Source organism: Geotrypetes seraphini, chromosome 11 (assembly GCF_902459505.1).
Source record: "Geotrypetes seraphini chromosome 11, aGeoSer1.1, whole genome shotgun sequence".
Lineage (NCBI taxonomy): Eukaryota > Metazoa > Chordata > Amphibia > Gymnophiona > Dermophiidae > Geotrypetes > Geotrypetes seraphini.
In genome coordinates, this window is record NC_047094.1 from 59,283,021 (window position 1) to 59,310,932 (window position 27,912).

General features: G+C 42.8%; 1 protein-coding gene across 2 annotated transcripts in view; it reads right to left on the minus strand.

Moving 5' to 3' along the window:
• Nucleotides 1–1,026: 1,026 nt before the first annotated feature.
• The window catches only part of TFAP4 (transcription factor AP-4), a 72,362-nt gene continuing 45,476 nt past the window's right edge, over nucleotides 1,027–27,912 (minus strand). For both annotated transcript variants that reach the window (XM_033963759.1, XM_033963760.1), the window contains 2 exons: nucleotides 10,339–10,509; nucleotides 1,027–1,924 (listed from right to left, as the gene is read on the minus strand). In XM_033963759.1, coding sequence (XP_033819650.1) covers nucleotides 1,727–1,924; nucleotides 10,339–10,509 — 369 coding nt within the window. In that variant the 3' untranslated portion in view covers nucleotides 1,027–1,726. The remainder of the gene's footprint in view (nucleotides 1,925–10,338; nucleotides 10,510–27,912) is intronic.

Consider the following 27,912-nt stretch of genomic DNA (forward strand, 5'->3'; position numbering starts at 1 on the left):
CCAATCTGGCTCAGCAGATGGGATCTCTCCTTTCTGGGTCTGACCATAGCTCTGCCCGCACTCCACCCCCCACAGCAGCACCCTTTATCTTTCCAAATGCAAACCAATCTTCAGACCTGCAGCCAGTAGCAGCCCTATTGAAAGGCTACTTGCATCAGGCTTTCCCTCTGACCCGACCTGGCCCACCCCCTTCATTGGTTTGGATTCAGAAAGGTAAAAATGTGCCAATGCGGGAGGTGGACAGAGCCATGTTTGGTTCTGGGTAGGAGAAATGTTGGACTATGCCGAGGGGAGGAAGCCGAGAAGGCAGAAGACCTGCATATGATTTATTATTAAGCACAATGAATATGCATAAAACAAATTTCCATGTAGTCATCTCCTTTGCATGCAAATCTCTCACATGCATATTCATTGTATGTATCCTAAAATTCTGACTGGCTGGGTGTGTCTCAAAGACTGGATTAAATCCAAATTCCATTGACATGGGGACAGAATTTGTCCCCGTCCCCATGGGAAACTATTCCGTGTCATTCTTTAAGGAGAGAGGAAAGAATCAGAGCATGAATGGGCAGTCACTGACCCTCAAGGACGGAGGCTGAGCTATACTAAAGAATGACACGGGCTGGTTTCCCATGGGGACGGGGACAAATTCTGTCCCCATTTCATTATCTAGGAAGTGTTCCTAGAGCTGAGGTTTGCAAGTGAAACTCCCCCCCCCCCACCTTTCAAGGACTGAAATCACCCCCTTCCTTCACTCATCCTCAAAGGCTATTGGTGTACTGGCTGAAAAAGGCCTCTTCTCTCCCTCCAGGATTCAAAATCATACCTAGATGTGGATCTCTGCTCCATGGCTATTCATCAACAACCACAGTGTTATAATTGGTAAATCCCACCATCAGAGCCTCATACCCTTCTATGATTAGTCGAAGTACTGTAATCCTAAAATAGCTCTCCCCAGAAACAAGTGGATCATACATGACCGACATGGCTGGGAGCTTTCACAGCTCCATTGACAGCAGCGACTCATTCTAAAAAAACAAAGTACAAACTTTATTCTGTTTCTTTACAAAGGCACATGCCTCTCAAGGGTTTTTTTTTTCCTGTTACTTTCTTAACAAAATATAATAGCTTCTCAATAAACACACAACCTCAAATTGTAAAAAACAAAAACCAAAGAGAAAATAAACATTTTAAAAACCCAAACATAAACCAACAGACACAGAAACAAGTTGTAGACCGAGGGCGAGGGGAGCCTGCACTGTCTGGACCAGGGTTCACACAGCAGTAGGATAAACCCAAGAGAAACAGAGAGGGAGACTCCTGGAGGATGAGGAAGGATGCCAAATGGGGCAAGACCCAGTACCCTTCCCCACAAGAATTTTTTTAAAAAAGTTTAACTTAAGTGCTTAAAAAGTAAAACGAAGAATTTATAGTGGGTATTCCATTATATGGTTTAGAGATTTCTTAAAAATTTAATCATTGCGGACCTTTTGATTTAATTTTACCAAGGCGCCAGTAGCTGCAGCTGTGTGACATGTCTGGGCAGCGGCTCCCTCCCCCTTGTGTGAAAATTTGGAGTATGAATGCCTTGTATGCTTCCTTATGAATTACAGTATTCGTGAGGTCATAAAAGAGACCCAAAATTAGGCTGCATTTTGTAAAAATTCTCTGCATCTGTTCTGCAGATGCCCACTCCCTCCCTCTATTCTGGCAAGCAGCTCCAGCGTCAGGGTAATTCCAGCCCCTGCGGTGTCTCCTCCCGACTCTGCTCCATGGCATCACTGTCATCTGACGCCAGGTCCGAGGCGGTGTCTGAATCGCTGGCTTCCAGGCATGCCCGAGCTGGATTCACAATAACAGCCCGCCGTTTTTCATCCTCCAGCTGCAGTTGGTTCTCTTGCGTGCCTTCAATGTGCTGAATTGCCTGGGAATGAAAGCCAAGGGAGGAGTTTAGATCCTTTTAATTTCTGGACCAACATTCAGAATGTTTTACAATTATAAATTTATAATAAGCAAAATTCAATTGAAACATGAAAAAGACTCACAAAGGTTTACTAGACCAGCGTTTCCTGAACCCTCTCCATTAGGCACATGATCTTGAAAATGTGATGGCTATATTTCCGCCGCGGCCAGACACTGCCCCCCTCCTCCTCCCTGCCCTATCTTCCTACCTCTGCCGATCGTTGGCAAGCTTTCCGAACTCCTGCCCCGCTACTAACCGGTTGCGCGGATCCACTTAGTCCATCTCAGTGGCACGAGCAGCAGCGCGATTTGGCACTGCTTCTCAGCGCTGAGCAGCTTCCTTACTGGCTCCCAAGAATTCTCCCGAGAATTTGGGAGCCAGTAAGGAAGCCGCTCAGCACCAAATTGCGCTGCTGCTCATGGCATTGATTTGGACTAAGTGGATCCGAGCAGCTGGTTAGCAGTGGGGCAGGAATTTAGAAAGCTTGCGCCTGCCCGCTGCACCTCAACCAGATCGGCAGAGGTAGGAAGATAAGGTAGGGAGGAGGGGACAGAAGGCAGAGCCTGACAGGGAAGGGTAGGAGGGAAGGGTGCTTGGCGCAGAGCCTGACAGGGGAGGATAGGATGGAAGGGTGCTTGGCGCAGAGCCTGACAGGGGAGGATAGGATGGAAGGGTGCTTGGCGCAGAGCCTGACAGAAGAGGAGAGGATGGAAGGGTGCTGGGTGTAGAGCCTGACAGAAGAGGAGAGGATGGAAGGGAGCTGGCCGCAGAGCCTGACAGGGGAGGAGAGGATGGAAGGGAGCTGGGCGCAGAGCCTGACAGGGGAGGAGAGGATGGAAGGGTGCTTGGCGCAGAGCCTGACAGGGGAGGGTAGGATGGAAGGGTGCTTGGCGCAGAGCCTGACAGAAGAGGGGAGAATGGAAGGGTGCTGGGCGCAGAGCCTGACAGGGGAGGGGAGGATGGAAGGATGCTGGGCGTAGAGCCTGATAGAGAAGGGGAGGATGGAAAGGTGCTAGGCGCAGAGCCTGACAGGGGAGGGGAGGATGCTGGGCGCAGAGCCTGACAGGGGAGGGGAGGATGGAAGGGTGCTGGGTGCAGAGCCTGACAGGGCAGGACACTTTAATATTAAGCTGCCCGACATATTCGAGTCAACCATTTTCCTCCTTTTTTGGGGGGAAAAGGGGGGTCTCGACATATATTCGGATCAACTTATATTCGATTATATATGGTAAATAAGTCAGGAAAAATGTGCTCGATCCAGCCAAACACTCAATAGTACAAAAAAAAAATGAAGACAAGACATAAGAAATGTGGTCCATATGCAGTTTGTAACATCTTGATTGAGGGTTCTATTGTGAAGGTCCTGGGAAAAGGTGGACTTGTACGATGAGATCTTCCACTTCATGTATGACTAAATGGCATTAAATTGCACAAAATAACATAAATCTCTACAAAGGCCAAAGCTCTCTTCTTTAAAAACACAAGGCTGTTTGAAATGGTTTGCTTTTTTTTCTCAGAAAAGTGGCATCGGATAACCGAAGGATGGGCCTTGGCATTCCTTATTTATAAAGTGCTATTTTGAAGAGAAAGCTACACAGAGAGGTTGTAATTAATCCCCTGAAAGAACCAGAAATGCTGGCAAAAAGGAGATCTCTGTTGGGAAACAGAAAAAGAACGTTTTGGGAAAAGACCATTTTATATACTGAGAATGCTTACCATAAAGAAGAGTTGGATGAGCATTTGAGGACATTTTAGAGAAACGGACATGTGCAGATAAGAATTGATAATCAAAAACAGAGTTGCAAAAACTTCAAACATGGAATAATCATATTTACGATACTATCAACAATTAGGTAATTGCAAATTTTGGCTTTAAATATATTTACAAAAAAGAGGGTAAAAGACCTCAGACACCTTTTTATGTCATTTCCAAAACAGCCAAAGCTGATCAATTGAATGACATCCATGTAATCATTGGTCATAAAAAAACACTCTTATGATTCTACACATAACTTTGTGTGGTATAATTCCAAAAATCAATGATAACTTAGCTTTGGTTGGGAGAATTCCGATTATCCTGAATCATAAGAGGGTTGTGATTATTCCATGTTTGAAGTTTTAGCAACTCTTCTTTTTATTATTGGTTGTAGAGTTTTTTTGTCTGGTTTGGTTTTTTTTTTTTTTGCCAAGTGCAGATAAGAATTGAGATACAGTTTTTCTCCTGTGCATCATCAAGAGCAGTGACTTGCAAACTGTGTGCTGCGGCGAGATTGCAGGTGTGCTGCGAGTCGCCGACTGCCTCCAAAGCATGCTTCTCGTGGAGAGAGGCACGTCCTTTAGACAGTCAACCAGTGCCAGCGTCTCGGCACATCTCCTGTTGAGCACCCCTCCCACACTGGTGGCTCAGGGACTGTCTGCAGGGCCTTCATGCATGTGTGCGATGTTATCGTGTCAATGTCTGTGGCACTTCCAGGTGCTCTCCAGCCGCAGTCCGCTGTTTAGCGTGTCATGGCTCAGGATAGTTTGCGAGACACTGGTCAAGAGTGCTATATATGCTAGCATGTTCATACTGGTTCCAGAGTAGAATTGTAGAGTTTTTTTTGCCCATGATTGTTCTTAAGGCAGTTTGGATACTGCTCAATAGGCTGCCACTTAAGTCCGAGGCTTTTTACTTAATTTTTCCTAGTATTGAGTGTATCAATTGGTATGGCTGCTGTGAATGAATAGCATTGAGTGTGTTCGTCTTGACTTATTTAACAAGTCTGCTGTGATTAGATTGTGTTGCTCCCTTGTTAATTGTGTGTGGTAAAATTTAAGCGAACCCATTTGTAAACACTGGTCATGACAAAAGTATCAGAAGATGGGCTGGCAGCACCGGTCCCTATCGTACCCTCCCTTGGGTCCAGAGTGATTTAGAGGTTATTTGCATGGACACACACTTTTTAAAACCTGCATACCATCTCCTATTCGAGCTTTCCAAACCTGTCCTGAGGCTTCTACGGCAAATAAGGTTTTCTGGATAGCCTTAGTGATTAAATTCAGACTATTTGCATGTAATATAATGGGTCTCTAAACATATGCATTTGCCTCGGTGTGAGAAATTCAGTTTTCTCTCACTAAGACTGCAGTTATTCTACTGGGCAGCAGGAGACATTAGGCAAATTGGGGAAAACAACATGTTCCAGAAGGCCCCAAGCTTTGAAGCTCAGTGCTGAGTCAGAGGGGTGGGATTCAGGCAGGGAGGAGTACTTCTGCCCCCAGACTTGAATCATTCAGGATAGGTCCCTGAGAGAGGAGATCCTGGAAGAAGAGGCTTCCATTACAAAATCCTTCACAGACTGGGGATTTGAGAAGAACCCTGGGAAGCAAAGAGATTCTTCTGAGAGAGACACACACACAAAGAAAGAGAGAGAGACAGAGGCACACAGAGAAAGAGAGAGAGAGAAAGAGAGACACACACAGAGAAAGAAAGAGAGAGAGAGACAGAGACACACAGAAAAAGAAAGAGAGAAACAGAGAGACACACAGAGAAAGAGAGAGAAACAGAGAGAGACACAGAGAGAACACTTCCCTAGCCATGGGCTGAGGAAAAGCCCTGGGAAATCAAGAAATCTGGCAAGGACTGTTAGAAGAGCTGACAGTGTGAGACTTTGGTATATGGCTGAATAAGGTAAACCAACCTTCTAATACTGAAGATTATGGACTGTGTGTGTGTCTGTCTGGGACCAGCCCTTGATCCTTGCTTAAGAAAAACTGTTTTACCTTGAACTGAGAAAGGGGGCCTTACCAGAGCCTGTGAGGTAACAGGCTTAGGTCTGTACTCAAAAACCTATTATACCTGCAAGAGTGTCCAGGCTGTTTGTGAGTAGGCACAGGGTCCAAGAAAACCCAGACAGAGTGCCGCACTCAGAAATATTCATTATGGATATCCTGAAAACCTTATTGACTGTGGGGTTCCCACCATGAAATGTATGGATCCCGACGGTTTATAAAAAAGTAAAACTGTTTCTGATGTAATACCTCTTGCCAGTTTTATTTTACAACAGTTTATTCAACTGCAATCTCATTTTAAAATGTACCAGTTCTAAACATCCAATTATTACTTTAAATGGGTAGTTAAACGTTTAAAGTTAGGCTTCCTATTTATGTATCACCACACGAATATTTGTTAAAATTCAGCTACTGAATATCTAACACTGAATTTTAACAGCTCATCCACCCTGGCTCCACCCCCAAACCTTACCCTTTTCTTAGATGAAAAAAAGATGGCCAAAGTTGTATGTACAACCAGAAGAGCTTTTTTTCTACAGAATCATATATTCAGACACTGGTGGTGTGCTGCAGCCACCTGAATAATTCTTTTGAATAATTGGCACTGCAAATACTGTACATATGGTACAAAAACATTTTTTTTCCAATGAAATAAAGAAATTGGTACAATGGCATGAGAAGTGTGTTCAAAAGGAGGGTGATTATGTAGCAAATGAGACTCATGGCAATAACAAAAATCTCATAGGCCTTCTCCCTGGTCCAGGGCCACTACCACTTCTTGACCGCTGCTCTCATGCAGAGAACCAGACTCTGCCAGACAAACTGCATCTTGGGGCAACAGTGGAATGAAATCAGACTTCCCATTCTCCCAGTATATGTCAGACTGAATCTCTTGGTCCATCTCTGATCGGAGAGCATGCCAAGAGGATATCCCCTTCGTCACTGTCTCCATCACACTGAATGAAGCCGGGAGTAGCTGGTAAGCATGAACAGGTGGTCAGAAAGACGAAAGTCATTTGTCTTTTCCTAGTACTGGAGCAAAGCTATGCAGACATCCAGCATCTTCAAAAATATCTTGCTTGTCAAACCCTAAATCTGACACCACCTTGGGGAGAAAGGAGGGCACAGCACAAATAGGGATATCCTCATTTGTGACTCTGAGGAAAGGTTCTCTACAGGAAAGTGACTGCAGCTCCGAGATTCACCGTGCTGAAACAAGCACTACCAGAAACAGTCTTAACTGTGAGGTCCAACTAGGCATTTCATATAAGGCTCACAAAATCTGGGGTGAAGCCTTGTACTGAGGACCTCGGACACTTGGCGGTCCTCCTGGACTCTGTGGCCACCGCACATCTGCACTTGGTAAATGCACCTTTGGAGGAGGACTCTGGAAAGGGTCTCTTCCCTTGGGAATATGCCTCCTGCAGATCCCCAGCCCTGGAGTACTCGGAGGAAGCCGAGCCCAAGGCTCCCGTCCCTCCATCACAAACGGGACATGGATACTCCTCAGCCAGCCATCCAGTACAAACCTGGCATGATATAAGGATAGGAAGGACCAAGAGATTCCATCCCTGTCGATTTTAAGCAAAATTGAGGTGGTTTGAGGCAGAAGGGAGGCTTTAGAAAAAAAGATAATTTAAAATCCAAGATGGCCGCCACCAGTAGAATCATGCCAAAAACAGCCTGTGGAGACAGCTCTGAAGTTCAAAAAATGCAAGGAAAGGGGTTTTTAGAGGTGGGAGACCTTAGCTCTAGCTGCAGAAACCTTCAAAAGTCACTTTTGGAACTTCACCCCCAATCACTGATTTTCCCCATAGGCTATAATAGTCTTACTCACTGTGCCCTGTGCCTGCCTGCTTTAGCTTAGGAATGCAGCTGGGATAAATGGAGAACACTGCCTCACAGGTTTATCGGATGAGCTTGGTCTTTGGTCTGCCAGTTTTGAGAATTGCCTGAGGAAGTTTTCAATAGGGATTCTTACATGATATTGTGTGCCACTCCTGACGCAGCAGAGATGTGAAACAAATTTCTTTTGTCAAGTGAAGAGGTTTGGAGCCCGAATACCTGACTGCGGTGGGAAGTGTGACGCTGTTCAGCCCAGGAAGGAAAGTGGAATAATGAACTGTGGGTTGCGAGTCAGCAGCGGAGTAGAGTTTTAGAAACCACCAATTGATCAGCACCGGCACTGCAGTGGAAGTGCGATTGGGACCAACTACACATAAGTTTTGATTATATTACATGTAAACCTGTTTGAAACAATGAATTATGGCATTGATTTACTTCCGTTAAAAGTTTGGGATAGGCTGAGGAAACAAGCTAGAACATGAAAGCAATAGATGTAAACAAAAGATTTTTGGAGTGGAATTTTTTAAAGATCCATGAAGATAAACTGAGATTTTTTTCTCCACCTTTTCGTTATCCTATGAATAAAGACTTCTGCTAAGTTAGTCTTGTGAGGTTAGCAGCGCTGGTGAGAATAAGTCTTCCCAAATTTTCTTTCATCCAACTGTATCAAATGGTCCAGTGTCACTTTTAGAATGACTTTCGGTTTAAGGGAGAGTACAACATTCTCTCCGTTCCTCCATCAGCCTGAAGCCAAAACATATCTACTACATACAGGGGATAAGAGCACCCACACTACTGCACACCACCACTTTCTATTAACAGGACTATAAATCCCAACAGGCTTTGAGATTGGAATATCTCATCACAGGCCTGTAGGAAAGTGGTGAAGTAAGAAAGCAACAAGGCAAACAGTTCACTAAATCCAACGTGGAAAATAAAACAGAAGTAGACTTTGATGAAGAAACAGCAGTCTTTATTAATATATGATACTCCCAGAATTCATACATTAGTGCCTGACATGGCTATGTTTTGCCAAATCTGGCTGCATCAGGGGTAAGAAAACCAGCCAGTGTAAAACTACAAACTTCACCAAAACTGGTTACAAATAATCCTTCTCTTGGGTCTGTTTGTGGTTTTACTGGCTGTTTCTCTTACCCCTGATGCAGCCAGATTTGGCAAAACATAGCCATGCTGGGCACTAATGTATGAATTCTGGAAGTATCATTTATTAATAAAGACTTCTGTTTCTTCATAAAGGTCTACTTGTGTTTTATTTTCCAGAAGTCTACTTCTATTTTATTTTCCAAGAAAGCATGATGGTGCATTTGCACACACACACACAACCATGAATATTGATCTGAGAATGATCAACTTTCAAAAGATCTCTTATTGAGACTGTTTAGGAACATCTTATGACACTGGGTGAAAAAAATCTTCACTTTCAGCACAATGTAAGAACCCCTGAAAAGCAGGGCAGCTAGTTTCCCCTTAACATCACTCTTCAGGAACCAGAAAAAACCTGGGAACAGCCAGTGTGCTTGGACGAAAAGATAACCAAACTTATTTAAACACATTATCTTTTTTGTTCAGGCAGTTTCCTCCTCCTCTGGCTTTGGGCTTCCCTCTTAGGTGAAGAAAGGGCTGGGATGTGGCATCTTGAGCTTTCATTCTTAATTACAGTACTAGTTTAGTCCAATCACTGAAAACATCCTCAGCTGGGAGGTGCAATCCAGGGCTCTTCTGGAACCCTATCATCATGGGCCTTAAATCCTACAACTAGGTGTCACCGCTGCACAATGGCAGACCCTTCCCCTCCCTTTCTACTCTGCCCCCACCCTACCACCACCAATGAATGCCATGACAGCTAACATCTGTGCCATTCCCACCCTGATTGATCCACAAACAGAAGACCTGAACCACTATGCCAGCTCCTATCTATGCAAATTAATAAATAGGCAGAGTGGATAGCTGTCCTAAGAATCCACTATCTGTAGCTCTTGGAAGACCAAAACTACCCTTCCCCTCAGCTTCTACACTTTATTATACAGCAGGTACATTGTTGTGAAGAATATGGTGGTCAGTCCAAAACACAGTAATTAATGAGATCGCCATCTGGACCTTTTTACCCCCATATAGGACCAATGGTATAGTAAGGGGGGGGCGAGGGGGTCAGTCTGCCCAGGCACCATGTTGGTGGGGGTGCCAGCACTCCTCCGCCTCTTCCCTTCCCCCATACATCTAGTTGTGCACCACTGCATCAACTTCAACGTGTTCCTCGCGACTGCGTTGGCTCTCCCGCTGATGCCACTTCCGGGTGCCACGCATAGGAAGTGACATCAGAGGGAGAGCTGCTGGGGTCACGAGGAGCATGTTGGAGTTGTTACGTGTAGTGGTGAACAACTAGAGGTATGAGAGAAGGGGGGCATGCATACGGCAGGGGGGCGCGGGGAAGGCGGAGGGGTGCCTCTACCCCGGGCGCCTCTCACCCTTGCTACGCCACTGTATAGGAAAGGGGTAGGCAATTACGGTCTTCGAGGGCCGGAATCCAGTCAGGTTTTCAGGATTTCCCCAATGAATATGCATGAGATCTATTTGGATGTATTGCTTTCAATGCATATTCATTGGGAAAATTCTGAAAACCCAACTGGATTCCAGCCCTCGAGGACCGGAGTTGCCCACCCCTGGTATAGGACATCTTGTTCAAATCTGAAATTCCCTTTTCCAGGCAGCAGAGTGCTCTGCCCATAGGTCCTGCTCACCTGCACAATGGTGTCCAGGTTCTGCCGAGATGTAGACACTGTGTTGATGACGGAAGAAGGCCCCATGGTTACCACCGTTACATGGTGGGAAGTGGGTGGTGGAAGGGCAGGAGCTGGAACTATCACAGTGGGGTGATGGGTTGGTGCTGGTGGGAGATGTGCAGACAGAAGCTGTAAGGAATTAAAAAACAAAACAAGAAGCCTGCCATCAGATCAACTGCTATAGGGCAGAGCAGAGCTTTGCTGTCACATCATCAGAGAAAATTTGACAGGAGAGGGCTGTGACTGTACAGGAGACCGCTTCCATTGCAAACAGCTACACTGTGTAATTTAATTTATTCCAACATTTGATATACTTCTAGGGAGAAAACAAATGTTATTCTGTGATGAATTAGCTTTATTAACAATTAAATCACAGCTCTATTTCAAGTCAAACGACTGTTTGAAATGAAGTGTTCAATGCCAGGGGGCCAGGCATTGAACTAGCACGCATTTCAGCACTCTATTGCACTATTTGCACAAATTTGCACAGTATTTCAATACCGCTGGAGCTACCAACTTTTTTCACTCCTACCAACTGATCTATTGTGGCAGGAGAAGAATAGGGACACAGAAGATATAGAAGGTCCCAACTTTCTCCCCGGTGAGTTTGGACACTGAATTATTGAGCATTTGGTTAGAACACTTCATTTCAAACAGTCGTTTGACTTGAAATAGAGCTGTGATTTAATATACTACAGTTGACCAGTTTTAAAATTAAGAATATACTACAGACAAAGAGAAACACCCGTTGTATGCTTTCATATCAAAATGACTTAAAAAATGGTACAAGTTAGTTCTGATTGAGGAGGGTTGCAGGTCATTAAGAATTGTACAAGTATGGCTGAAAAGTTGTAAGCTTTATTATGACCAATTTATCAATGCAAATTCATGAATTTAAAAAAAAAAAAAAAAAAAAAGTTTCAGAGCAAAATACATGGTACAGTACCACAGGATTCTCAAAGGGAGAAAGGAGAAGCAAGCTACACCTCTGTCCCCGTACCTCCCCTAAAGCTTTAACAAAAATCTTTCAGTCCTACTTAATTTTAGCAAAACATGACTCGGCATGGAAATAAGTGGCAAAATAGTCTCACAAAAGGAGGGATAATTAACAAACAACATACAATACAATGAGTTATTTTGTCCATGGTATGCACTAGGGATGGAAGACACATTTTCCTTCTGGAATCTCACTGGTCTGCTTGAATTCATTGGGATTAGATGATTTGAGAGTAGGAAAAAACAGGCCAGTGAAATATGCAATAGATCTTGAAGCTGATTGGGAGATAATACTGATTAATAAGCTGAGATACATACAATGGGGTTGAACATTTTCGCAGACTGGAATAAATCATTCTGCATTTTGTATGTCCTGAAGTTTTAAGGGCTGATTGCTTGGTTCCATCATAAAGAATATTTCCACAGTTAGTTCAAAAAATAGCATAAGATTATATTAAAATCTTTAAGGCGCGAGGTCCTGGCTTTTCCAGAGTCCCTGCAAGACGAATGGGGTTCTACATTCCCGTTACAATGGGCGCAAACCTCTTTTCGCTATCTAGATATCTAGCTACCTGTTGATGTTAAATCTCTGTATCGATTGAATATACAGTGGATAAATTGCTGGCTGAGACTAAGATACTCCTAAGACATTGGCGGAATCTTCCCATTTCATTGATGAGTCGTATATATCTTTTACGGATGATCGTCTTTCCTAAGTGGCTCTATCTTTTGCAGACTCTGACACTATTCCTGCTTAACAAAGTTCCTGGTCCACTGGAGGACTGGGACTCCCAAATGTTCAAATTTTACAATCTTGCCTATCTGCTTCGACATTTGTGAGATGACTGGCTTCTGTATAGCTCTCAGGTCACAGATGTAGCTTTTGAAAAGGATTACTTCTTTCCCTGGAATTTGATATATCTTTTGCACTGGAATGGTACAGTTCTATCCAGCCCCGGGCTGGGTAGCTGTTTGGGCTGGTCACTCCAGCACGCTTGGAGATGATTATTATCTCTCTGGGTTCTGTCTCCCTATAGCACAGCTCTTTTGCCACTGGTAGGTAACGCAGACTTCATGCCTGGACAGAATAATGCCGTATTTAAACGCTGGGCTAGTAAAGGGCTTTGCTGCTTTGGACAGTTTCTTACTGCAGAGAGTATTATCTACCCTTTTCCGGCTCTCTGGGCATTCTGTCCTTGAGTGAGACAGATCATTTTGCCTATCGACAAGTATCCCATTATTTGACTTCATTACCCATGGGGTCCAGTACCAAGGAATTCTTGAATACCTACAGGGATTTTTCCACTGATCCTAACTGGGAATGGCTTTCGGTATCTCATTACCACGGAAGGCTGGTACCCTTGCAACCCCAGCGAGACTATCAGAAGCTGTTGTACCAATGGGCACATGACCTTGGTAGGCGCCCTTGCTCGGTCACTTTGACTCCTCTTATTCTAGCAATTCCGCAGGTGGTATATAGTGCAGAATTATAGGAGTGCCAATTTAGAGTTATTGGGATATGTTTCCCAGGAGCAGGCCTTTCACTTTGGGTGTACCCCTACGCCCAAATGTATCAAGTGTAACAGGATGGACAACTCTCTAGCATATAGTCTGTGGTCCTGTCTGAAGATAAGTGCTTTCTGGCTAGAAGTACATATGTATCTCCAATCCCTAGTTGGTTATGCCCTCCCATGTCACTTTGAGGGGATTATTTTTCTTGCTATATGGGAGGATACACATACAGACCTGAACCACAATGAAGGAGGAAAACATACAAGGCTGGCCTACCATGTGATCTCACTCTGGAGCAGTAGCAAGGGATTTTGTTTAAATGAGTGGTAGAGATACCAACTGAGAGGGTGGTCTCAGCACAATTTACAAGCTTTTTAGAACACCACCAGCTTTTAAACTCAAGGCAGTTGAATTTTAGATTAGATATATATATTTATTGGGGGGGGGATTTTAGGGGAGAAATATTTGATCTATTTTAATATGATATGTTTCTACTTGAATTATGTTTATTTGTAGTAATTGAGGGTGGATAGGTGGGATGGGTGGTAATTTTTATATTTTATGATTATATGTGTAAGATTTTCAAGTGTTATATATGTTCTGGTATATATATGTTCTGGTATAATTTTGTACACTTGTTGATAGATTTAAAATGAATAAAGAATTTATAAAAAAAAAAAAAAAAGATTAAATCATAGTACAGACAAGAGTTATGGGAAGATTATATACCTACCTTGTTAATCTTTTTTCTAGGAAATGGGAACCTCAGTCTTGAACCACTGGGTTTATGCACCTTCATCCACAGGGCGAGTGTAGAGAGCCTCATTTGCATTCTTCTGCCTCGCCTCCCTTGCATTTTTCTGCTTTGCCTCCCTTTTTCCCTGGGCTGTCCTGTACTCAGTTCGTATCAAAGCAGGTGGTCAGCCCTGGAGAACAAACAGAAAAAGGGAGAGGTACAGGGGATTCTCCCCGAGAAAAAAGTGTGTTCTTCTCATAACACAACAAAGAACAATAACATTAACAATGATGAACACTTTATAACCCATAACGAGATGAAACACAGTTCACCTACTTGAGTGCAGCCTGCACTAAAAGTCACGGGTTCTTACGGATAACCCCCATTTTCTTGAGATAGGTGATTTTCTTTTATCTGAGCTCTTGCTAAAGGCCAGTGAAAGAAACAAGCTTGCCAGTGCTACAGTCAAGTCCAAGACAGAATGGCAGGCTAGGAATCGTCTGACAGGGTGGGCTTCAAGACTGATGTTCCTATTTCCTAGAAAGAAGATTATAGGAACATCAAACAAGGTAGGTACATAATCTTCCCTTCTGGTTCAATAGAATGTCAGTCTTGAACAACAGGGATGTATCAAAGTAGTCCCATAAATCTAGTGTGGGGAAGTTGAGCTTACTGACAGCACTGAAGCTCCGAAAGTGGTATCCAATCTTGCCGCTACATCCACCCTGTAAAATTTCATAAGCATACAGAGAAAGGACCAGTGGCTACTCTCCAAATCTCTTCCGTGGACACTACTTTGGACTCAGCCCAGGAGGAAGCTACGCTCCTAGTGAAATGGGCCTTCTTCAGGAAAGTCAGAGGTATCTTACCGCTCCCAATATAAACCAACGAAATGGCCTTTCCAATCCATCTGGAAATGGTCACTTTTAAAGCCGGCTGTCCCTGGTTAGTACCCACTAACTCAAAGAGATGATCCGACAGCCAAAACTCATTAGTCACTTCTAGGTAAAGCAGCAACATTCTGTGCAATCCAGCAACTTCATAATCTTCTCAGTCTTCTTAGATCCCAAAGGCGTAAACACCAGCAACCGGTCTTCCAGGATAACATGAAAACTGGAACACTATCTTCGGCAAGGACAGGACTGTGTACACTACAATTTCCGTCTCCGATATTCTGAGAAAAGGTTCCCTACAGGATAGAGCCTGCAGTTCCGATACTTGTCGTGCAGATGCGATAGCCACCAAAAATGCTGCTTTCATAGTGACATCTAATTGACGCCTTCTCCAACGGCTCATATGGAGCTCTAGCTAGAGCTTGAGGGACAAGATTCAGATTCCACTCCGAAAAAGGGTACCATACTGGTTGATGCAGACGTAATGCTCCCTCCAAAAATCTGGCGACATCTTGATGACAGGCCTAGGTTCAGGCCTCTTGCTTGCTTCTGGATGACAGGCCCAGACTGCTTGCTTCTTCAGACTGCTTCTCAGTCCCTCCAGCGGGAGGGAGACCTCAGCCCCTCACCACGTATGCTGGGGGGGGAGAGGGGAGGAAATGCAGTCAACTCTAGTCCTGGAGAACTAGAACAGTCCTGCGCTCAAATCCACTGCAGACAGAAACTATTAGTGCTGGTTGGCCAAGTGCATATCATGTAATGCAGGCAGCCCCTTGACTACAGACTTCTGACCTGAAAAGTCTGTGCTCTCTCGCATAGATGTCCTGAGACCGGGAGCCTCTTCAGCACTGAAAAGCCTCTCAATTGGATGAAAAAAAAACCATGAAAAAAGAAAGAAACACAAACAGAACAGAGAGGCTCCTACCACGTTGCACTGAGACATACATGATAGCCTAGGGAGAAGGAAAGCAGAGCAGAAAAATGCAAATGAGGCTCCCTACGATGCCCCAAAGTTGGAGGTGCATAAACCCAGTGGTTCAAGACTGATGTTTTTATTGAATTAGAAATCTGGTTTATTATTTGAGCATGATTTGAAATCAGATCAAGGCTATCAGATCTTTGTAGTACAATTAGACCTGTCTGCAGCTTTTTGACCTGGTCAACCATGATATTTTGTTGATCAGGTTAACTGATATAAGCCTTTCAGGCGACATGTTAATGTGTTTGTCTTTTTTAAATAGATCATTACAGGTTTATTGGCAAAAGCAATTTTCAACATACTGGACTATGAACTCTGGTGTCCCACAGGGATCACTGCTTTCCCCTATCCTTTTTAATTTTTATCTGGACAATATGGGTAGGATATAATCTCTTGGGCTTCCGCAGCTTGCATCATGCTTCTTGCAGTTTTCTAGGTCTCACCACATCTGATCAGGTAGAACCAACATTTTAGCCATCATGCTGTGGCTTTCTTCAGAGTAGGCTGTGAGGTTTGCAAGATGGGAGCCTGGCTGGATATGTTACAAGAACACTCAGCTTTTCAACACTGTCTGCAGTATTGTGGCAGATGTGGTACAAGAACACAGCCTTTGTACACAGCTCTTTCCATTTTCTGGTACATGCCAAATATACAGTATCACTGCAGAAACCCAAAACAAATAAGTATCACACAATCAAATGTCCAGAAGAGTACATTTACGGAGGGCTTCATTTTAGGGTGGAACATCTTTCAAAGCAGAGTCATCAGTGGTAAGGATGTGTGGTAATGGAGAATCAGGCTCAGTCTTAGTACAAAACTTGAAACATTTTCCTCCCCTACAGAAATGCTGGCCTTCTTTATACTATAGATCACCAGCATCCTGGGACTGGATGAATCAGTCATTACCAGTTAAGCACATCTATAAAGGAGCAGGCATCATTACAGAGAAAAAGACACTGTAGCACTCAGAAATGAACCTGAACAATTAATAGGCATTGTACTGCCAGTAGCAGCAGACATGCCACATACTCAGAGAAAATACTATAAAATGACAATCATAGCAAATTGTAGTTGGGGGGGGGGGGGGAATTGGTTTCCACAGCAACCATGACAAACCCACAGCTCTACTTATGACTCGTAAGTAAGATTCAGTCTCCAGGTAGCTTTGAGCAGTGGTACAATTAATAGCTGAATCTAATTAATGCTAATGTATACCATAAGGCAGCTTTTTCAATGTGTAAAGCATGGTGTGTACACAGACACAGGCTCTTGTAAAACTGCACAAGGGTATATATGCAAAGAAGTACACTGAAAGCATCTGTGTGACGTATTGCCATGGGGTACAGTATGGAGTTTCAACATTTCCACATATATAAAAACACACAACTTTCATGTACACACACATGTTTAGAACATGTTTAAATTTGTGCAAAAGGATCTGTGCGCCAGTGGATTGCGTTATAAAGATTATTTAGACTTAGAATAGGCATCTTCTTGGATATTTCAAACAGGTGCCCTGCTATAAAATTAGTCCTTAAATGTCAATGTCTTCCTTGGTATGAAAGCTTCTGAAGCAAGAAGTGATGGGGCAGGGCGATCAAAGCCCCCAGGTGAGTATAAGCCCTCAGGTAAGTAAATCACTGAATACCTCTACACAGATGGTAAAAGGGGGCAATGTCTGGAAAGCAGTATACTAATGCTCGAAATATGGGAAACAACATTCTGGATCTAGAAGCTGAGTTGGATATAGTGACGATCATGGAGACATGGTTCACAAAGAACCATGACTAGGATGTAGTTATACCGGGCTATAATCTGTTCAGGAAAGACAGGATAGGAAGAAAAAGGAGGGGGAGTAGCGTTATATGTTAAAGATCATATTAAAGCCACACAATTGCAGGATCTGCAGGGCAAGGAAGAGGCACTGTGGATCAATTTGGAAAGAAGGAATGGTGAATATATTTACATTGGTGTGATATGCAAGCATCCTTTACAGACAGAAGAAGTGGACAGAGATTTAATAGTAGACATTCAGAATATATCTAAAAAAAGGGGAAGTTTTACTAATAGTTGATTTTAAAATGCTGGATATTGACTGGTGTATCCCTATTGTGGGGTATTCTAGAAGTAGGGAGATCCTGGATTCTCTACAAGAACTATTCCAGCAGTTGGTAATGGAACCCACTCAGGAAGGGGTCATACTGGACATAGTGCTTACAAACGGGGAAAGTGTTTCTGATGTTATAGTCTAGGGCAGTGGTTCCCAAACCTGTCCTGGGGGACACCCAGCAGTCAGGTTTTCAAGATATCCCTAATGAATATGCATGAGAAAGATTTGCATATAATGGAAGTGACAGGTATGCAAATCTCTCTCATGCAGGTTTGGGAACCACTGGTCTAGGGCATCTGGTATCCAATGATCACCGCACGGTACACTTTAATATTAAGATGGGTATAGAGAGGGCTCATTCAAAAGTAAAGGTTCTAGACTTTTAAAAAATTAACTTTGTTCGGATGGGGGATTACATCAAGGAATTATTGTCTGGATGGGAATGTCCAGGAGTGGAAATGCAGTGGGCAAAACTGAAAGGAGTAACTAAGAGAGACAAACCTTTTTGTGAGGCAAGTAAGTAAAAGTAAGAGGAAACGAAGACCGCTTTGGTTCTCAAAAGTAGTAGCTGAGAAGGTAGGGAATAAGAGGTAAGCTTTCATAAACTACAAAAGATCACAGAAAGAGAAAGACAGGCAAAAATATCTGGAAAAGTTGAGAGAGGCTGGTCATATAATCAGGAGAGCAAAGATGCAAATGGAAGTAAAAATAGCTGACATGATAAAACGGGGAGACAAGACATTTTTTTTAGATATATTAGTGATAGGAAGAAGTGCAAAAGTGGCATTGTGAGACTCAAAAAGGTGAAGGGGAAAAATATGTAGAAGCTGATAAAGAAAAGACTCAATTGCTTAACAAATATTTCTGTTCTGTGTTCACGGTTGAAGTGCCGGGAGAGGGACCACAGAAGACAAACATGAATAGGGATGGAGGAGTAATAGACCCGGATCGATTTTCAGAGGGTTGTGTTCGTAAGGAGCTAGATAAAATAAAAATAGACAAAGCAATGGGGCTGGATGGTGCACATCTGAGGGTGCTGAAGGAACTTAGGGAAGTTCTGGTAGCTCCACTGACTGACCTTGTCAATACTTCTCTAGAGTCAGGAGTGGTACTGGAGGACTGGAGAAGGATGGATGTGGTCCCTCTCAACAAAAAAGTGGAAGTAAGGAAGAAGAAGGGAATTACAGGCCAGTAAGTCTGACTTCTGTGGTAAGCAAATTAATGGAAACACTTTTAAAACGGAGAATGGTCAAGTTTCTGGAATCCTGTGGATTACCGGACTGAAGGCAACATGGATTCACTAGAGGCAGGTCTTGTCAGACAAATCTGATCAATTCTTTAACTGGGTGACCAGAGAATTAGATAGAGGGAGTGTGCTAGATGTAGAGTATTTAGATTTTAGCAAAGCCTTTGACAGTGTTCCACACAGACGTCTAAATCAATAAACTGAGTGTACTTGGGTTCGGTCCCAAAGTGACGGTCTGGGTCAAGAATTGGTTGAGTGGAAGGCGATAAGAGGGTAGTGATCAATGGAGATCGCTCTGAGGAAAGGGATGTTACCAGTGGTGTGTCTCAAGGTTCTGTTCTTGGGCCTATTCTTTTTAACATTTTTATAAACAATATTGCTGCAGGACTGTTGGGTAAGATTTATCTCTTTGCAGATGATACCAAAATCTTCAATAGAGTAGGACACCCAGGATGGTGTGAATAACATGAAGAAAGACCTAGTGAAGCTTGAAGAAAGGTCTGAAATTTTGTAGCTAAAATTTAATGCTTAAAAATGTAAGTTTATGCATTTGGGCTGCAAAAACCTGAGGGAACGGTACAATTTAGGAAACTTTAGGGAGTGAAGAACTTATGTGCATGACAGAAGAGCAGCACTTGGATGTGATTGTATGCGATGATCTTAAGGTAGCCAAACTGGTTGAAAAGGTGATGGTGAAAGCTAGAAGGATGCTAGGATGCATAGGGAGAGGAATGGCCAGTAGGAAAAAGGAGGTATTGATGCCCCTGTGTAAGACTCTGGGTGAGACCTAATTTAGAATATTGTGTACAATTCTGGAGGCCACACCTTCAAAAACATATAAAAAGGACGGAGTCTGTCCAGAGGAAGGCTACTAAAATGGTGCGTGATCTTCGTCATAAGGCGTTTGGGGACAGACTTAAAGATCTCAATCTGTATAGTTTGGAGGAAAGGCAGGAGAGGGGAGATATGATAGAGAGACATTTAAATACCTATGTGATGTAAATGCATATGAATCGAGTCTCTTTCATTTGAAAGGAAGCTCTGGAATGAGAGGGCATAGGATGAAGTTAAGAGGTGATAGGCTCAGGAGTAATCTAAGGAAATACTTTTTTTACAGAAAGGGTGGTAGATGCGTGGAACAGTCTCCCAGTAGAGGTGGTGGAGACAGAGACTGTCTGATTTAAAGAAAGCCTGGGATAGTCACGTGGGATCTCATAGAGAGAGGAAGAGATACTAGTTACAGCGGTTGGGCAGACTGAATGAGCTATTTTGGCCTTTATCTGCCATCGTATTTCTATGTAGGATAGTGTGCGACTGGCTTCTGCTGAGTTACCATAGAAAAGACAAGCAGTTGCCAGTTAGAGAATAGAACTTTCCACTTTCCACTCAGGGGCCAAGGTAATAGTGGACCAGTCTAACAAATCCACTGGAAAAAAAAATAAAAAACCTTAGCTTCCAGATATAGTAAACATTATTATAATGCCTCTGTATCGCGTACTGCGCCTGAACCAGAAGCCTTTTCTCTGATGTCGCAACGTCAAAGCGCGGGACATGTGAGGAGCTGCTGTACACAGCTTCATGCACACTGCGGCTGTGAGGAAGAGGGAGCCGTCCACAAGATAAAACCGGGGGTATCGGACTGCGGGCTGCATACAACGGCCAGAAGGTAAGACACCTGCTGGAGGGAGGCACAGCATGGAGGGATGGAGACAACAAGGGTAGAGGGGAATGATTTCATTTTCAATTTAGTGTTTGAATTGTGTCAATTTTGATAATTTTCATCTGCTGTCTATATTTTGTACTGCCCAGGAAGAAATACATCTGTTTCTTTTTCTCTGGGGGTGTACTGCATGCAGAGTCTTGCATCTTAGGGTTTCTTTTTTATATATTAGTACTTTTAGTTTTTGGTCCCATATTTGCATAGGGGTTATCTGTGTTCTGATAGGAATGAATGTTGAGAAGCATACAGTATGCTTTGTGTAGTTTAATTTTGTGGTTAACCATTATTTGTTAATAAGATTATATTGTAACATAGTCAATGTGTGTATATATGAAAAATAAATGGAAAAAATTGTGTTATAATTACTACTATTATGGGGGCGGGGTCTTGGGCAGAGATTGGGCGGGATCTGGCCCGCAACTTAGCCTGTGTTTTGGATTTTGGCCCTTTAATGTGATTGAGTTTGATACCCCTGCTGTAGAGGTACACGTCAGGATTGTCCTTTATCTCCCCTTTTATATTTTTAACTTTTGACTCGTTACTCCAGGAAATTTGTTCTAATGTAGATATTAAGAGATCAGGATAGGAAATACTGAATTTAAAATTTCAGCTTTTGCCGATGATCTCCTTGTACATCTGGGAGACCCGTCCAGCTCCTTATCATGTCTTAAGGACAGTTTTAAAGATTATGGAGATTTTTCAGGTTTCAAGCTTAATTTGGATAAGTCTTTAGCACTGGCTACATCTTCACAAGTGCAGGAAGAATAGGTGGGGCCATTTCCTCTTCAGTGGGCTACAGGCTAGTTTCGTTATTTAGGTAATAACCTTACTCCTTTATAGGAGTAATACGAGTCATCTGCTGCATTATATTGAGGAGTATCTGAGCTGATGGGCAACATTGCATCTTCACTACACAGCAGAATTTATCTCTTTGGCATGGTGTTATTCCTAAATGGTTATACACTATGGTTGTTGCAATGAGATAGTCGTATACTTTCTTCCCTTTTGGCTCAGTTCTGCTGGTGAAGTAAGCAGCATAAAATAGCACAGCAATTTAGGTGAGGGAATTGGGGTCAGGGTGGTATGGGACTCCCTAATTTGCATGCTTGTTATGATTTTGGGGGGAGTGGTTCTCCGATAATCAGGAGTATACCGCAAACCTATGGACATGGAGTTGATGGCTCCATGACATATCTTCTCTCTATTGCAGGTGCCTACCAGTTTGCTTTTTCAATCTTTTCAGGTGGTCTGGAGTGAGTTGATGAGACTTTGGCATGGTAATCCTAGACTGACTAGTTTACTGCCTCTTGTTGGTAATTTAGAATTTGTACCAGGTTCTGAGAATGCTATATTTCACAGGATGGTGTTGGCTAGAGTTAAAACTCTTTATCTCATGTACTTCAAGATAATGGTACACTGCAGTCTTGGGCATCCCTGTGACAATGCATTTGGGTTTGGGAAAATGCTTGAGTACCTGATTGTAAAATCGCTTAGATAAACCTTGATAGGCGGTATATAAAAACCTAATAAACTTAAAACTTCTAGCTTATACACAACTACAGCATTATGTCCAGTCTTTAGATGTCAATGGGTTATTATTCTCTATTGAAGCTAAAATTCAGGAGTTTGTAGAGTCTTCAGACACTAGATTTAAGGTGTCCAGCTTACACATGGTCCTGCCAGAGCCTAGGGATGCACTGCACTCTTGATGGAGTCAGGAGGTGGGGATTCCAGAAGATTCTTTGGATTTGCGTGTCTTGATCAAATATCAGCGAGTGCAGACCTCAGAGTATGCCAATTCTGAAAGATACATCGGGCATACTTTACCCAGGGTCAGCTGTACAAATCAGGGTATACTGATTCTCCTACTTGCTGGAAATGCTCCCTTCGAGCCCATACATTTTTCATGCATTCTGGTCCTGCCCCAAAATTCAGTTTTTTTGGCAAACTATAATTCATTATGTTGCGTGCCTTTTGCATTGCCCTGTCTCGCTATCAGCCATGGGGCTCTTGCTGGATAAATGTGAGACTTTTCATATTCCTACTCGAGGACATCATTTGTTTATGTGGAAAGTGGCTATTTTGGGGAAGAAAGAAATTCTATCAAATTTGGGTTAAAGACACTGCTCCTTCCTTTTGAGCTTGGCGGAATCATCTGCACACCTTCTTATTACTGGAGCATAAAATTGCCTGGCTCACCCCTAAAAGGAAAAAAACAGTTTCTTCAGATTTGGGATCCCTATATTTTTTCTTTGAGCTCTAAGGCCCGTAGTGACATTTTGAATTCTTTGTAGGCTCTTGAGCCTATTTTGATTCTGTCTTGAGTATGGCCTGCTGTGAGGTTTTTTGGGTTTGTTTGTTTTTTTTTTTTTTGGGGGGGGGGTCCTTTCCATTCTGTTTTGGTTCTCCTCTGCCCATACAGTCTCTGGTATGGATTAAGCATCCAACCTCTGGAAGAAACTACCAGGACCCATGCTTAGAGGAAAGAAGGAAGCCTGCCTGAAGACACCCAGAACATAAGAACTGCCATTTCCAGATCAGACCTTAGGTCCATCAAGTCCGGTGATCCGCTCACGCGGAGGCCCAGCCAGGTGTAACCTGGCGAAAACTTAAGTCACCCGTATCCTTCTATGCATTTTTTGAGGAGATGTGCATCTAACTTGCCCTTAAATCCTAAAACGGTGGGTTCCGCAGCAATCTCCACCGGGAGAGTGTTCCAGGTGTCCACCACTCGCTGTGTGAAGCAGAAATTCCTGGCATTTGTCCTGGGCTTGTCCCCCCTCAGCTTCGGTCCATGACCTTTTGTCCTAGTCACATTTGACATCATAAATAACTTTTTATCCTGCTCTATCTTGTCAATTCCTTTTATTATTTTAAGTCTCAATCAGATCCCCTCGCAGTCTCCTCTTCTCAAGGGAGAACAGTCCCAGTTTTCTAAGTCGTTCTTTGTAGTTCAAGTTCTCCATACCTTTTACCAGCTTCATTGCTCGCCTCTGCACCTTCTCTAGCAGTTTTATATCCTTCTTTAGGTAGGGAGACCAGTGTTGGACCATTGCTCTATAAAGCGGCATTATGACCCTCTCTGATCTACTCGTGATTCCCTTCTTTATCATGCCCAACATTCTATTTGCTTTCTTTGCTACCGCCGCACATTGTGCTGATGGTTTCATGGTCCTATCTATCAGTACCGCCAGGTCTTTTTCTTGTTCGCTCTTACCCAGAGTTGCACCTGACATGCTAAACTCGTGCTCCTTGTTCTTTCTGCCCAAATGCATTACCTTGCATTTTTCCACATTAAACTTCATCTGCCATTTCTCTGCCCATCTCTCTAACTGGCTCAAATCTCTCTGTAGTTCCTCGCTGTCCTTTTGTGATCTGATTGCCCAACATAACTTCGCGTCGTCTGCAAACTTGATGATTTCACTGGACGTTCCTTCTTCTAGGTCGTTGATGAAAATATTAACTAAGATGGGCCCTGGGGCACACTGCTAGTCACTTTCTCCCATGCTGAGAGCTTCCATTTATGCCCACCCTCTGCATTCTGTTTTCCAGCCATTTGCCTATCTACCTTAGTATGTCTCCCTCTATTCCGTGGCTTTGTAATTTCCTGAGAAGTCTTTCGTGTGGAACTTTGTCGAACACTTTCTGGAAGTCCAAGTATATTATGTCCACTGGTTCCCCGTTATCGATTTGTTTGTTTACTGTTTCAAAGAATTGTAGTAAATTCATCAAGCATGACTTCCCTTTCCTGAAGCTATGTTGACTGGCTCTCATTAGGTCGTGCGTATCCAAGTGTCGGACTATGCTATCTTTAATCAGTGCTTCAACCATCTTTCCACGGACAGACGTAAGACTCACCGGTCTGTAGTTGCCCGGTTCTCCTCTTGATCCTTTTTTGAAAATTGGGGTGATGTTCGCTATCTTCCAGTCATCCGGTATCTGTCCAGTTCTAATTGACAGGTTAGCAAGGTTTTGCAGTAGTTCTCCGATTTCTACCTTCAGTTCCTTTAATACTCTCGGGTGAATTCCATCCGGTCCAGGGGATTTGTCATTTTTAAGTTTGTCGATCTGGTAGTATATCTGGTCCAAATCCACTTCTACTGTGGTGAGGCTGTCCTCTATTTCTCCCTTGAACACTTTCACTGTTTCAGGTATTGATGTAATGTCTTCCTTCGTAAAGACAGATACAAAGAAGGATTTTAGTCTGTCTGCAATTTGTTTGTCTTCTTTGATGTACACTTTTCTTCCCTGGTCGTCCAGCGGACACCACTGTATCTTTTGCAGGTTTTTTTCCCTTTTACGTATCTAAAAAAGAGCTTGAAATTTTTGGCCTCTTGCACTATTTTCTCCTTATAGACCTTTTTGGCATCCCTCACCGCCTTGTGACATTTCTTCTGATCGTCTTTGTGGCTTTTCCAAGCTTCAGTTGTTCTTTCGCGTTTCCATTTTTTAAAGGAGTTCTTCTTATCTCTTACGGCATCCTTCACCTCTTTAGTAAGCCATGCTGGTTCTCCTTTGCTTTTATTTTTCCGTCCTTTGGATATCTGCAGAATGTAGAGATTTTGTGCTTCCATGATAGTATTTTTCAGTAGGGACCATGCCTGATCTACCATTTTAATTGTGTACATCCTTTTCTTGAGCCGTTTTTTTACCATGGTTCTCATATCTTCCTTTCTTAAAGTTGAGGGTCGTGGTTAAGGTTTTGATACGTTTCCCCTTCTCTATGTCAAGTTTAAAGTTGATCAAGTTGTGATCGCTTGTCCCTAGCGGGACCGTGACTTCTACTTCTTTAGTCTGACTAGTAATGTCATTTAGGACCAAGTCCAAGGTGGCATTCCCTCTCGTCGGCACTCCCACCATTTTTTCCTAGGAAGCAGTCTCCTATCATTTCTAGGAACTTTGTTTCTTTGCCGCAGTTTGAGGTTCCCAGGTTCCAGTCTATTCCCTGGAAGTTAAAGTCTCCCATGATAATTACATTGCCTGTCTTACATCCTTGTTTGATTTCCTCTATCATTTCTGAGTCTGTCTCCTCTGCTTGTCCTGGGAGGGGTCGATAATAAAGGCCAATTTTTGTGTCAGTAACGTTGTGTCTAGGAATCTTAATCCGGAGGGACTCCAACTTCTCTTTCCCCTCCATCTTCATCTCTCTAACAGATTCTATTCCTTCTTGAACATATAGGGCAATACCTCATCCTTTCTGCCCTGTTCTGTCCCTTCTGTATAGCTTGTATCCCTGCAGTACTGTATTCCATTCATATTCATCATTCCACCATGTTTCTGTTATGCCAATGATTTCTAGTTCGTCGTGTCTTGCTATTGTCTCTAACTTTCCCATTTTGTTTCTCAAGCTCCTAGCATTCGTGTGCATACATTTAAGTTCCCTTTGTGATCCCTTCTTGGACTTTCTAAGCTTTGCAGCCCCTACTGTGTCTTTCATGATATCAGAAGGTCCTTGAAAGATTACAGTTCTGCAAGCAGAAGTGATATGAATTACAGCAACCAGAATTTTTCCCCCGGTGAAGGTCTTTTTGACTGAAACGCTCGTGTAGAATGAGAGCGTCGGGCAGTTATAATTGAAGAACCAACGTTGGATCAGCAATGTGCTGCTAAAGATAAGTATTGTTGATATTTATTGAAGACATTTTAGGACATAAGTAATTAGGAAGATTAATTAATGATGATATATTAGCTTTTTCTATAAGATAAGACACTTTATGAAGTTCTACAAGAACAAGTAAATTCACTTTTAATAAAATGTCAGTTAAAATTAATAAAGATGTTTTTAATTAATTAATTAAGGGTTGGGAAGGATGTTTTTGGTTTAGATGATTATTTATAACTGAACAGAATACGGATTTGGGATAACATAGTTATGGGAGGTCCTATGCACTGAAATCAGTTTACACTGTATGATATACCACCCTCCTAATTTATAGTTTGTTTTTTTTAATGAATTGAAGATGTATGTATAAATTAGATATGAACGTAAAGTGGTTGAATATGATCATAAAAGAAGAAATAAGATGTAAAAAGTACATTTGTGACTAATTTCAAATAACATGAGATAAATTTAATAGGTTCCTACAGCCCTATCTATTTAGATTTCTTTGAATTTGGGTAGGCATTTTGTGTAAAAGATCCGTTTTTGTTTTTGAATCTCACTATTTTTGGTTTCTGCCAGGTATGTGTGACCTGGATTGGGCAAGGTTGGAAATAGGATATTGGACTAGATGGACCACTGACCTGATCCAGTATAGCTATTCTTATAAATTACCAATGAACAATACAAACCCCCCCTCCCCCCAAAAAAAAAAAAAAGTACTGCAAGCAGAGTACTGCAAAAAATGCAAAAGGGGGAGTACTGCAAAAAAAAAAAAAATGCAAGCCCGGATTATGCATACCCGCTTTAAGGAGCGTGGGTATCCCCATCATGTTCTCCAATGAGCTTATTTAAGGGCCTTAAATGCTAACAGGAATCTCTTGCTACAGAATACAGTTCCGTCAGATGAGACCAAGACTATCTGTGTGCTGATGTTTTTGGATCAAGCAGCCAACATAGCTAGGAGTGTTAGACGCCATTGGCATGTTTTGCAGTCTCACAGTATATTTCAGGATCAACCTTGCATATCCTATTCTCGGACTAAGAATGTGGCAGATTATGTAGTTCATTCAAAATTTTCATCAGACATCATGAGTTTCACCCCTAGCGGGTATCATAAAGTATGTAACAACACTTGCGACATTTGCAAAGACACCATTGAATGCACTGAGTGGTTCCATCCTCGCACTCATAAATCTTATGCCCTTAAGACCATTACCCACTGCAAATCGACTTGGGTTATATACGTTATAATCTGTATGTGTCACCTTCTATACGTGGGACGCACACAAAGGACTATGAGAACTCCCCTCATTGAACATAAGAGTAGGATCAACACTCAATCCATGAGTTCTCCTATGGTTCCCCATTGCGTTCAATACCATCACTCTTTTGCAGATTTACGCTGGGGAATTATAGAGCAGGTCTCCGAGAATTTTGAAGGTGACAAACTGACCTATTTGCAGCGAAGGGAACAATATTGGATCTTCGAACTCCAATCTTTACATCCATCAGGGCTCAATGAGTTTATTGAGTGGCATTGTGCTATTTGAAGGTTCTCTGTTTAGTTTTTCTTCAGGTTTTCACTCATAAACCTATTCCAGGTTGCTTTTAAATTTTCCTGGGGTTCACACCACGTGGTCTATGCATGTTTTCTACGTCAGACGCTCTGCAGTTTTATGTTTGGAGGCGTTCCCCTCTGGTTAGCGCCATTTTCAATCCAGACCTTCTATTCTTCGGC